This window comes from Rhinatrema bivittatum, chromosome 5 (genome assembly GCF_901001135.1).
Source record: "Rhinatrema bivittatum chromosome 5, aRhiBiv1.1, whole genome shotgun sequence".
Classification (NCBI taxonomy): Eukaryota; Metazoa; Chordata; class Amphibia; order Gymnophiona; family Rhinatrematidae; genus Rhinatrema; species Rhinatrema bivittatum.
The window spans coordinates 346,216,654-346,229,101 of NC_042619.1; the positions used below are offsets into that span (position 1 = coordinate 346,216,654).

Sequence of the window (12,448 nt, forward strand, 5' to 3'; positions counted from 1 at the left end):
ACCCTTCTGCTCCTCACCTTTATAGCCGCTCCTCCCTCCTGTATCATTAGCCCACATTATATAAAAATTATTAAATATAAAGAAACAAAAACAACCCATGCACCTATTCAACACACATAAACTGCATAACAATAAATCCCCTTTTAATTCATCTCTCCCTTTTTCTCTTGCTCCTAATTACATCCCCCACGAATGCTTCCTGGAAACCATTTATTTTCATCCAGCTAAAATTTCCCTGTTAAATTTTATTTTGCAATTTACTTCTATTTAGCTTATATCACTCAACAGCGATCTTCAAATGTGATATAAATTTTAGGGACTTTGCAGAGAACATGCCAACCAAAGTTTGAGAGACTTGCACGTCCCTAAAGACAAAAACACATTTTAGGAAATTAAAAGATAGGTTTTTATGGCCTGCATTCACCACCATAAGTCTCTTACCTCTCTTTTGTCATCAACCATATTCCAGATAATTTGAAAATGGCGCAGATCATTATAACTTAGAAGCTGATCTTCTTCAGTAGAGTAAAACAATGAAAAGTTCTCAACAATTATAGCTGAAAGCAAAATTAGAAAATCAATTTAGACAGTACTTTACCAATTAAAAGCAAACTAAGATATTTTATAAAGGGTATGAAAAAAAGTCTTCTTTTGTGCTAAATGATCTATTTTACATCCAGATACCATTTACAAAGTGTTTATTAGCACTCATTAGTGACTTGGGGTGAATTTTCAAAAGGCTTATCTGATTAGCCTTGGAATTTAGCAAGATAAATCTAACTGCCCAAAAACTCATCTCCCCCACTAGTATCATTTTTCAGTATTAGGCCTAGATTTATCAAAATGCAGTAAGTATTGCATGCAACAGTGGTGTGGTTTATGCAAATATTCAAATTGTGATAACATTATCATACTTTGCAATAGGTGCCAGACCTGTTGTATTTCCTGCATACAACCATGGAGAGAAAGAGAGAGAGAGACTGGCCATGATGTCATCTCCCTAGATAGGTATTTGTATCCCTATGGTAGGCCCACCTAGTAACTCGAGGTGAGGTTTAAGTATTAGTGTAGGGTGTTAGGGGCCACTTTGACATTCAAAGTGAGACGTAGGAACAGAACAGTGCACTCTTGTAATGATTTGATGTCCTTCGGAGTGAGGAAACACCCAAAAATGAGATTTGTACAATGTTCTCTGCACCTAGCTTGATGTTATCCAGGTAGAGTCCATCAAGCTAGGTGGAGAGAACATTGCCCAAATCTGATCTTGGAGTGAGTTTCCTCACGCCGAAGGTCATCAAATCTTCACAAGAAACCACTGTTCTGTTCCTACATCTCACTTTGAATGTCAAAGTGGCCCCTAACCCCCTACACTAATACCTAAACCTCACCTCGAGTTACTAGGTGGGCCTCATATAGAGGTATAAATAACTACCTGGTATGAGGGCCTTATAGCTAGTTTCTCTCTCTCTCTCTCTCTCTCTCTCTCTCTCTCTCTCTGTGGCATGAATAGCTTAAGACACTAAAAAGTGGCATTAACATCCTAAGGCACCATGAAAAGGGTAAACAGTGGAGTGCCTCAAGGATCTGTACTAGGTCCCATGCTTTTCAATATATATATAAATGAGCTGGAACGAAATATGACGAGTGAGGTTATCAAATTTGCAGATGATACAAAATTATTCTGAGTAGCTAAATCACAAACAGATTGTGATAAATTACAGGAGGACTTTGCAAGACTGGGCATCAAAATGGCAGATGAAATTTAATATGAGCAAGGTGATGCATGTTCTTTTTTTACTCAACGCACAATTAAACTCTGGAATTTGTTGCCAGAGGATGTGGTTAGTGCAGTTAGTGTAGCTGTGTTTAAAAAAGGATTGGATAAGTTCTTGGAGGAGAAGTCCATTACCTGCTATTAAGTTCACTTAGAGAATAGCCACTGCCATTAGCAATGGTTACATGGAATAGACTTAGTGTTTGGGTACTTGCCAGGTTCTTATGGCCTGGATTGGCCACTGTTGGAAACAGGATGCTGGGCTTGATGGACCCTTGGTCTGACCCAGTATGGCATGTTCTTATGTTCTTATCGGCTTAGTGTGCTGCATAAGTCAAAAAAGCAAACAGAATGTTAGGAATTATTAGGAAGGGAAGGGTGAATAAAACGGAAAATGTCATAATGCCTCTGTATCGCTCCATGGTGAGACCACACCTTGAATACTGTGTACAATCCTGGTCGCCGCATCTCAAAAAAGATATAATTGCGATGGAGAAGGTACAGAGAAGGGCAACATGTTAGAAGACAAACTTGTACCTCCGACTTGCCCTTGAGAGGATCAGACCCGCGTCCGGCATGGCTACATGCCATGGTGCACCGCATGAGCCAACACGGTTGGGTCCTTCCCCTTATGTTAGCATTCTTCCCGTCACTCTCTGCGCCTAGCGTGGGAAAAAACCTGACAGCCCTGCATAAGCCCTTGCCTCGGCTACAGGCTCGCTTCTGCTGGTGCTATCTTAAGAATATACGAACATAAGAAATTGCCATACTGGGTCAGACCAAGGGTCCATCAAGCCCAGCATCCTGCTTCCAATACAGGCCAATCCAGGCCATAAGAACCTGGCAATTACCCAAACACTAAGAAGAACCCATGCTGCTGATGCAGTTAATAGCAGTGGCTATTCTCTAAGTCTTCAGTGTTCACTGCTTTCTCGATTGGACCTGGTCTGTCTCTGGATTTGCCTTGCCTGCTGCCTGCCCTTTGGACTTGGAGACACCTGCTCTCCCCACTGTTTCCCTTACGTAATGCATTTTCTGCACTGGAAAATAAAGAAGCCCCAGCAATAGAATACAAAGTGATGTCTGAAAGGGAAGTAGTCATCCAATGCACACAGGAACCCTTCAACTTGATCAAAGGTCATAAAAAAAAAGCTTCTGCTGGGTGATTCAGTCATCAGGGGCACCAATTTGGGAACTCATTTTGATGGGACACAACAGTTAAATGCCTTACAGGATCCTCAACTAATAGAAATGCAAACCAGGTGGTCAGAGCAATTATACAAGAAAGTAAGGATTCTGATATCAATCTTATTATCCATTTGGGGACCAATGACCTTGCTAGAAATGGTGTCCTTGAAGTACAGAAAGATTTCCAAAATCTAAGGAAAAAGATTTGGTTACATGGCAAAGACTATTGCTTTTTTGGAAATATTATCTGTTCATGGAAAGGGAAAAGATAGGCTATATAGATAATTTTAATTCCTCGCTGCAAACGTGGTGTAAGGAAAATGGTTTTGGATACACTGGAGGCTGGGGCCTTGTATGGAACAGTGCAAGGTCATATGGGAAAGATGATCTACATTTTTCTATGGGAGGAAAGAGGATCCTAAGTGAAACATTCAGGTCCTACATTATCAGACATTTAAACCAGTGAAGCGGGGGTGGCAGGAGCTGGCCAGTGAAATTGATGTCATCCCCAAGCGAAACAGGAAAAGGGAAGTGAAAGTAACAACATGAATCAGTTAAAAAATGCAGAAAAAGTGACTAGAAAGGACACCTGAAAAGCTATGACCACAAATGCACATATAATAATAATTAAAAAAAAACCTGATTGTATTTTTTACTGTTTTATTAAATGATTTGTATTTTAAATTTTATTCTTAGGTTAGGACTGATTTTAATTGTATTATTATAGTTTTTATATTTATTGTTTATGTATTTATATGGATGTTGTGACCATTATGACTGATATCAGAATATTGGTACACAAAATAATATAAATACATAAATAGATAAATTCTCCCAGACCTGCAGGCCCTAATGGTAGAAGCGGACTTGGACATTGCTGCTGTCATAGAGATATGGCTTACTGAGTGTCATGATTGGGATATGCAACCCAACACATATGGGGACCCCTAAAATGATTCATCACTATGTACCAACAATATAAATTGTTCTTCAATTTTTTACAATTATGTCTTTTATTGTATGTAACACAAACATTTAGCATATTACATTTATTAAGATGACCATTACATTAATACATAATATCTCATAACATCGTATTCAACATACCATATTTTTCTTCTAATAATTCAGTGTTAAATCACCTTTTGGTATGTTGAATACGATGTTATGAGATATTATGTATTAATGTAATGGTCATCTTAATAAATGTAATATGCTAAATGTTTGTGTTACATACAATAAAAGACATAATTGTAAACATTTGAAGAACAATTTAAATTGTTGGTACATATTGATGAATCATTTTAGGGGTCCCCATATGTGCTGGGTTGTATAATTATTGGGGGGACGTATTAATGCTCCATAGTGATTGTGCCATGATTGGGATGTGGCCATCCCGGGCTATAACTTGTTAAGGAAGGGCAGAGAGGACAGAAAAGGGGGAGGAGTAGCTCTTTATGTCAAAAACAATATCCAAGCATCTGAATTTCAAGGGATGTGGGATACAGAAGAAGCATTATGGATCATCCTAAAAAAAGGAGATGGTGCTTCCATTGTTACTGATGTGATCTACAGGCCTCCAACCCAAACGGATGAACTGGACAGAGACGTAATCAAGGACATCCAAAAGGTAGGAAAGAAGGGAGAAGTGTTGCTTGTTGGAGATTTTAATCAGCAGGATGTGGACTGGAGTATCCTTTCTGTGGAATCTACCAGAAGTAGAGAGATAGTGGATGCCCTTCAAGGTTCTCTGCTCAAACAAATAGTAATGAAACCTATGAGGGAGGGTGTGATCCTTGATCGAGTGCTCACTAATGGGATTAATGTCTCTAATGTTCAGACAGGGGCTATTCTGAGCACCAGTGATCATTAGACAGTGTGGTTCGATATTGCAAATTGTATATAGAGAAGTCACACGAAGACCCAAGGTTTGAATTTCACAAATATGGACGTTGTCAAAATGGGGATGTACCTGGAAGAAGAACTGGAAGACTGGGAGAACATGGGTGAGGTGGAACAACAGTGGGACAATTTAAAAGGATCTTTTATAAAGGCAACAAATCTATATGTTAGAAAAGTAAACAAGAGTAAGAGGAAAAAGAAACCTACCTGGTTCTCAATGGCAGTAACTGAAAAAATAAAGGCGAGGGCAAAGGTAGCACCGGCGCCATTTTGAAGATTGGCAATATGGCCCTGTATTGCCAATGGCGCCAGCATTGGCAATACAGGAGGTCGCTCCCGGACTCCCGCTGGACTTTTGGCAAGTCTTGAGGGTGTCAGGAGGCCCCCCCAAGCTGGCCAAAAGTCCCTGGGGGTCCAGCGGGGGTCCGGGGGGGATCTCTTGCACGCGTGACGTCGGGAGCCAGGAACCAAAATGGCGCCGGCGCTACCTTTGCCCTGTCACCTGATAAGGGCAAAGGGCCACCGGCGCCATTTCTCAACGCAGCCGTAGCCAGAGAGCTGGAGATCGCGTCGGGACCCCCCCACTGGACCCCAGGTAATTTAAAACATTTTGGGGGGGTTCGGGAGGGTGGGGGATTTGTTTTAAAGGTTTGGGGTGGGTTTTAGGGTTTTTTGGTGTGCCGGTTTTCCCGCGCCCTATTTAACGATACAATACAAATGCCCCTGACGATAAATCGGGGGCATTTGTATTGTATCGTGCACTCTAACGATTTTGGACGATTTTAAAATTATCTGACGATAATTTTAATTGTTCAAAAACGATTCACATCCCTAATATATAGCTACTGAATATATGTCCAGGAAGCTCCCCTGCCATAGTAAATGCACAAAGTGTTAAAACCTAGCAAACCACTTAAAATAAAATCATTGTGAAAACTATTTTGATAATTTTTTAAATAAGAACATTTTATATAATTAATGGCAAACACAATTTACTATTCAATTATACGATAACATATTTTGTTTATATATATATAGAAAGAGGGAGATTTTTAATTACGTCACTTACCTACAAGCAAATTTAACATAATGTATGCAATGATGACATAAAATGAACAGAAATACATAAGAGCACCCGCATAATTTCCACAGTCTGTTTCCCAGTATCTGCTGTTATCTGGAGTACAAAAAGGAGGTTGTACCTTGAAAAAGAAGAGCATATATAAAATTTAAGGAGCAATGCCTTAAAAACTGCTGTCTATTGGTTTTAATAATATACTGGGCTCATTTGCAATGCCTACAGTGCCTGAATGTAAGTCACCTTGAGCTATCAATGAAAAGCCATGAGCTAAATAAGTGAATGAATAAAAAATGACATCATAAATCCCCCATCATGTAGGGCTCATTTGGGTTCTGCCTCGTAAATGAATGGCGTTGTCCCTTTTTGTACAGGCACTTGATCACACGTCAAGCTTTCAGAACATGTGCACATCTACCTGTATATGAAACGGGTGGGGGAAGGATAGGGAGGGAAGGTAGGTGCAGAGATTGCGCGTTTAAATCTCTGCACATACTTTTCGTCACGTCCATTATACGCTGTGTGCCCTGGCAGCATTTTCAAACTGAAACTCTATGAGGAGCTTTCCTTTGAAAATGAGCTTGCACTCCCCACAGGACTCCTACAGGACTCCTTCCTCTTTCCGACCGGTGTCTTCTCTATTTCCTATGCTTTTTTCTTTGTTTCTACCCTCCCCTCTTTCCCCCATTCTGGAGCTTCCCTCCCTCCCTCTCACTCTCTCTGTTGCAACCGTCCCTTCCCGACGGCTTCACTCCGCCTACCTTTATTTCTTTGCACCTCCTCTCGCTGTGGATGGACGCCTGCCTGCCACGGCGTCTGCCTGCCATAGTCTCCGGTGTCCCCGGACCGGCTTGGGCGCTGCCTCCCGCCATGCTCCGCTGGTATCTTAGGGTGCGCGCGCCGCGTGGCCCTCACTCTTATTTCCTACTTGGCGTGAACCTCGGGTGTGTCCCCCTGTGATGACGTTACGCTGCCCGAATATTTAAGCCTACAGTTTATTGCTAGCCATTGATCCTCCACCAGTGCCTTCCCAAGTATCTCTACACCGCATAGCAGTCCCCTGTCTGACAGACGACTTAGGGTTAGGTCCCCCCAAACACATGCCATCCCCAAGAGGCAAGCCACGGCATAGCAAAATGCCATGAATGTTCACAACTGATGCCTTGTAATGTCTAGAAACAAGACTTGTTGAACAAGCCTAGCTGGGCCTCTACAGAGAGTTCCTATGCTGGCTATATGGAAGAAGCTTGCTGGGCCTGTCTTCACTACAGACCTCCTGTTCCAGCTTGCTGAAGGGGATGGTTTACTGACTTCCACTGTTGTCCTGCTGCCTAGTTCTAAAGCCCTACTCAAAGATCTGTCCATATTCCAGTCTCCTTGATGTAGTCTCCAGTCATGGTCCAGCTGCTGCCTCTTCGCATAATGTCTCATCTCCTGCTCCTGATGCTGGTGTCTGTCTCATCTCATCTTATCATGCCTCCATGTTGGTGTCTCATCTTATCACAGCTCATCCTGCTGCTGCTTCCATACAGGTGTCTCGTCTCATCTCATCTCATCCTGCTGCTGCCTCCATGCTGGTGTGTCATCTCATCTCAGCTCATCCTGCTGCCACCTCCATGTAGCTGTGTCTCATCTCATCTCATCTCATGCTGCTACTACCTCCATGCTGCTGTGTTTTCACCTGGGGCTCCTGCCTTCATACTGCTGGGTCTTTTCCTGGTACACCTGCCTCCATGCTGTGGTGTCCTCGCCTTGTCCTCAGCCTCCATGCTGCACTCTTCATTCCTGGTCCTCAACCTCCATGCTACGCTATCTAGTCCTGGACCTGCTGCCTACTACTACTTAACCTTGGCTGCCTTGGCCCTTAGGGTGTCCCCCCCTTTGAGTGTGCTCTTTCAACATGGACTGTCTGGGGCCTTTACTTGAACTCTGTTACCTTGGCCCTTAAGCTGCCCCCCTTTGAGTGTGCTCTTTCAACATGGAATGTCTGGGAGCCTTTTGGTACATCTCATGGTTCTGCTGCTATCAGCTATATCATTAGAGCTTTACTGTAGCTATTGGGGTATCGCTTCTGCTTCCTATGTTTTTTGCTGTATTCATGATTGTGGAAGAGGATAAGATACTAACACTTTATATCTAATGTTGCCATTTGTAACAATGTATGTGGAGGTCTACATTCAATAAGCTGTTCATTTCAGTTAAGATGTCATGTACAATTACATATTTTATCCTTGCAGAATGTGATTAGCAAAGATGTTGACTTGCTTTCAATCTGTTGACATCCATTGTAGAGAAGAACAGTTGTGGTCCCGCTTCACAAAACTGGTAGCAGAGAGGAGATTGGAAACTACAGGCCGGTTAGCCTCACCTCGGTGATGGGAAAATTAATGGAGACTCTGCTGTGGGAAAGAATAATGAACTATTTCCAATCCAGTGGTTTGCTGGACCCAAGGCAGCTTGGATTCACCAGGGGAAGATCATATTAGACAAATCTGATTGACTAGAGAACTGGAACAAGGAAAAGCACTTGATGTGTTTTCTTGGATTTCAGCAAACGATATGGTCCCGCACAGGAGGCTTGTTAATAAAATGAGAAGCTTGGGCATGAGTGCAAAGGTGCTGGAGTGGATTACAAAGTGGTTGACTGACAGGACACAGCAAGTAATGGTAAATGGAACCTACTCTGAAGAGAGAACAGTGTTAAGTAGAGTGCCACAGAGATTGGTTTTGAGACTGATTCTGTTCAGTATCTTTATGAGCGAGATTGTAGAAAGGATAGAATGTAAAGTTTTTCTATTTGTGGATGATACTATGATCTACAACAGAGTGGACATGCTTGAAGCAGTAGAGAGAATGAAAAGTGATTTAAGATAGGTTAAAGAGTGGTTGATTTGGCAGCTAGGATTCAATGCTGCTAAGTGCAAATTCATGCATCTAGGGTACGGTAATCCAAAAGAGCTGTCTGTGATGGGGAATGAAAAATAATTTTCACGGACTAGGACCTTGGGGTAATAGTGTCTGATGATCTGAAGGCACCAAAGCAATATGACAAGGCAATAACTAATGCCAGAATGTAGGGCTGCATAGAGAGGAATAACCAGTAAGAAAAAAGTGATAATGCCCTTGTATCAGTCCTTGGTGAGTCCTCACCTGGAGTAATGTGTTCAATTCTATAGCTTGTATTTCAAAAAGGATATAGACAGGATGCAGACTGTCCAGAGAAGGACAACTAAAATAGTGTGGGGTCTGTATTGGAAGACTTATGAGGAAAGGCTGAAAGATCTGAATATGTATACCCTTGAAGAGAGTAGATGTAGGGGAGATATGATACAGACCTTCAGATACTTGAAAGGGGCACATAGGGAAGATGAAGACATCATGGAAAGACTAAACAAATTATTTGCTTCAGTCTTTACTGAAGAGGATGATGGGGAGATACCCATTCTTAAAAACAGTCTTTAAGGGTGATGATTCAGATGAACTGAATCAAATCATAGTGAACTTGGAAGATGTGGTGGGCCAGATTGACAAACTGAATGAAGAGTTGTAAATCACCTGGAACGGATGGTATACAGACCTATTTCAATTAATTTGTAACCTATCATTAAAATCATGCTTTCTACTTGAAGGTTGGAAGGTTGCCAATGGAACTCCAATATTTAAAAAGGGCTCCAGGAGTGATCCGGAAAACTATAGACCGGTGAACCTGACTTCAGTGCCGGGAAAAATCAGGGAAACTGTTATTAAGAATAAAATCACAAAACATTTAGATAGATATGATTTAATGGGACACAGCCAGCAAGGATTTAACCAAGGGATGTCTTGCCTCACAAATCTACATGTTTTTGAAGGGGTGAATAAACATTATTCCATTATTATGGAACTCTTTACCGACCCTTCTTTGTCATATCTAAAGAATTCAAGAAATCATTAAACACATACCTATTCTCAAAAGCTTTTGCCATCACTGACACAAATCACACTCAATTCTACTATACATAATTGTTACCATGATTCTACTCCACTTGCTTCATCTTCCTTCCTTTTCATTAATTATTAATAGTTTTTAATATAATTTTTTATAATGTTTGTTTTAATTTATATAATTTTATGTATGTAATTTTCCTACTCCTTTTATTCATTCTTTTTGTCTTTTATTTTATGGTAAACTGTTTTATTCAATACTTTATTGCTAAAAGGTATATAAATAATTTTAAATAAATAAACATGTGGTTGGAGGTTAACCGGTAGATGTAGTGTATTTGGATTTTTAGAAGGCATTCAACAATGTCCCTCATGAGAGGCTTCAAAGAAAACTAAAAAGTCATGGGATAGAAGGTGATATCCTTTTGAGGCCTACAAACTGGTTAAAAGACAGAGTATGATTAAATGGTCAGTTTTCACAGTGGAAAAAGGTAAACAGTGGAATGCCTCAGGGATCTGTACTTGGACCGGTGCTTTTTAATAGATTCATAAATGATCTGGAAAGGAGGTCCTTATGAGACTTGAAGATTGGGTTTCCAAATGACAAATGAAATTTAATGTGGACAAGTGCAAGATGATGCATATAGGGAAAAATAACCCTTGCTGTAGTTACACAATGATAGGTTCTATCTTAGGAGCTACCACCCTGGAAAGAGATCTAGGCATCATAGTGGATAATAAAGTGAAATCATCGGCTATGTGCTGTGGCGGTCAAAAAAGGAACCAGAATGTTAGGAATTATAAGGAAGAGATTGGCAAATAAAACAGTGGATGTCATAATGCCTCTGTATCGCTCCATGGTGAGCCTGCATCTTGAATACTGTGTGCAATTCTGGTCGCCACATCTCAAAAAAGATATAGTTGCACTGGAGAAAGTGCAGAGAAGGGCAACCAAAATGATAAGGGGCATGGAACAGCTCCTCTATGAGGGAAGGCTAAAGAGGTTAGGGCTGTTCAGTTTGGAGAAGAGGCACTGAGGGGCGATATGATAGAGGTCTATAAAATCATGAAAGGAGTTGAACAGGTTAATGTAAATTGGTTATTTACTCTCTCAGATAATACAAGGACTAGGGGGCGCTCCATGAAGTTAGCAAGTAGCTCATTTAAAACAAATCAAAGAAAATACTTTTTCACTCAGTGCATAGTTAACTCTGGAATTCACTGCCATAGGATGTGGTTGTCACAGTATAACTGGGTTTTATTAAAGGTTTGGATAAGTTCCTAGAGGAAAAATCAATAAATTGTAATTAATAAGCAATACTAGCTTGAGATCTATTTAATGTTTGGAGTCTTGCCAGAACTTGTGACTTGGATTGGCCACTGTTGGAAACAGAATGTTGGGCTTGATGGACCCTTGGTCTGACCCAGCACGGCAATTTCTTAGGTTCTTATGTTCTAAAGTGGTCACAGGTTTGAAAGAACACTTTCTGCTTGTCTGTGTGCTTTTTCTTTTAAGGGCTCACTAGGTGAAAAGTTTGGGATCCACATGACCTTGCATGCTGGAGTGCTAGTGGCCATTTTAAGTAGGAACTTTTCTGGCAGGCAAGACCATATGGCCTAGAGCATGCAACCAAAAGCTCATTGTTTGCTCCCAAGCAAGACAGTAAGAGCTAACCAGGGAGGTCCTTACTGTGGAGCTTCAGCATTGGCTTCAGTTGCCTTCTCCAGAGAGCATACTCTTAGCTAACTGTTGGGTACATGGACATGTATTTGAGATGGCCACTAGCTAGCTAGTGTTCACCTTAATATGCAGTCTAGTGGAATAGGAGTAGGAATATTTGGGTAGAGCTACAGTAGCTAAGTATTTACACTGTTGGGGACCAATGCGTTGTCTAGCTATGTGAAGGTAATAGTGCACCAATTACAAACCATTGGCCTGTAACATTGTGAGGATATTTCACCTCTGACCAAGCAATGGCCCTTCTCTCTGGCACCAAATGCTACCATGACATGTCTTCAGTCAGAGGGCTATTTGAAAATGACATAAATCCCTAGATGTGTTTCATCTCTAGGGAGCAGAAATGCGCAGCTGCAGGTGTCTGGGACAGAGTGTAACTAGTGTAAATGTAAAGTGTGTGTGGTGCTAAGGGCAAGTTACACTAATCACCCCACAAGGCTTTACATCAGGACCCTTATCTGAGTCCTCATTCCACCTAAAAGGCAATTTGGACAAAACCCTTTTTATTACCAGACTAAACAAAATGTCTTCTACTTTCTGGCTGTTCTAACACTGATGAATGACTCAGTTAGTAAGATAATGTTATGATCTACTCCTCAAGAAGGGAGGAGTTAGCAATCTGTTATGAATCTGCTCCAGTGGAAGGAGGAGGTAGCAATCTGATATGCTCAGCTCCTGTAGAGGGAGCAGTTAACAATCCATTAAGGTATAGACTGCAGAGTTACAATCTGTTATGAATCTGTTGCTGAAGACTCCTGATGGAGAAGAAGTAGCAATCTGTTACCAGCAGAGTGCTTGGAGAGGGCACTGAGCTGTAGAGGAATGTAGATAGGTGGATCCTTGG

General features: G+C 41.2%; 1 protein-coding gene across 1 annotated transcript in view; it reads right to left on the minus strand.

Moving 5' to 3' along the window:
* Nucleotides 1-281: 281 nt before the first annotated feature.
* Nucleotides 282-12,448, minus strand: part of NALCN (sodium leak channel, non-selective) — a 549,662-nt gene continuing 537,495 nt past the window's right edge. Inside the window, exons 38-40 of the mRNA XM_029603307.1 lie at nt 5,934-6,066; nt 442-557; nt 282-365 (exon numbers count right to left, since the gene is read on the minus strand). Of these exons, the coding sequence (XP_029459167.1) occupies nt 282-365; nt 442-557; nt 5,934-6,066 (333 nt within the window). The remainder of the gene's footprint in view (nt 366-441; nt 558-5,933; nt 6,067-12,448) is intronic.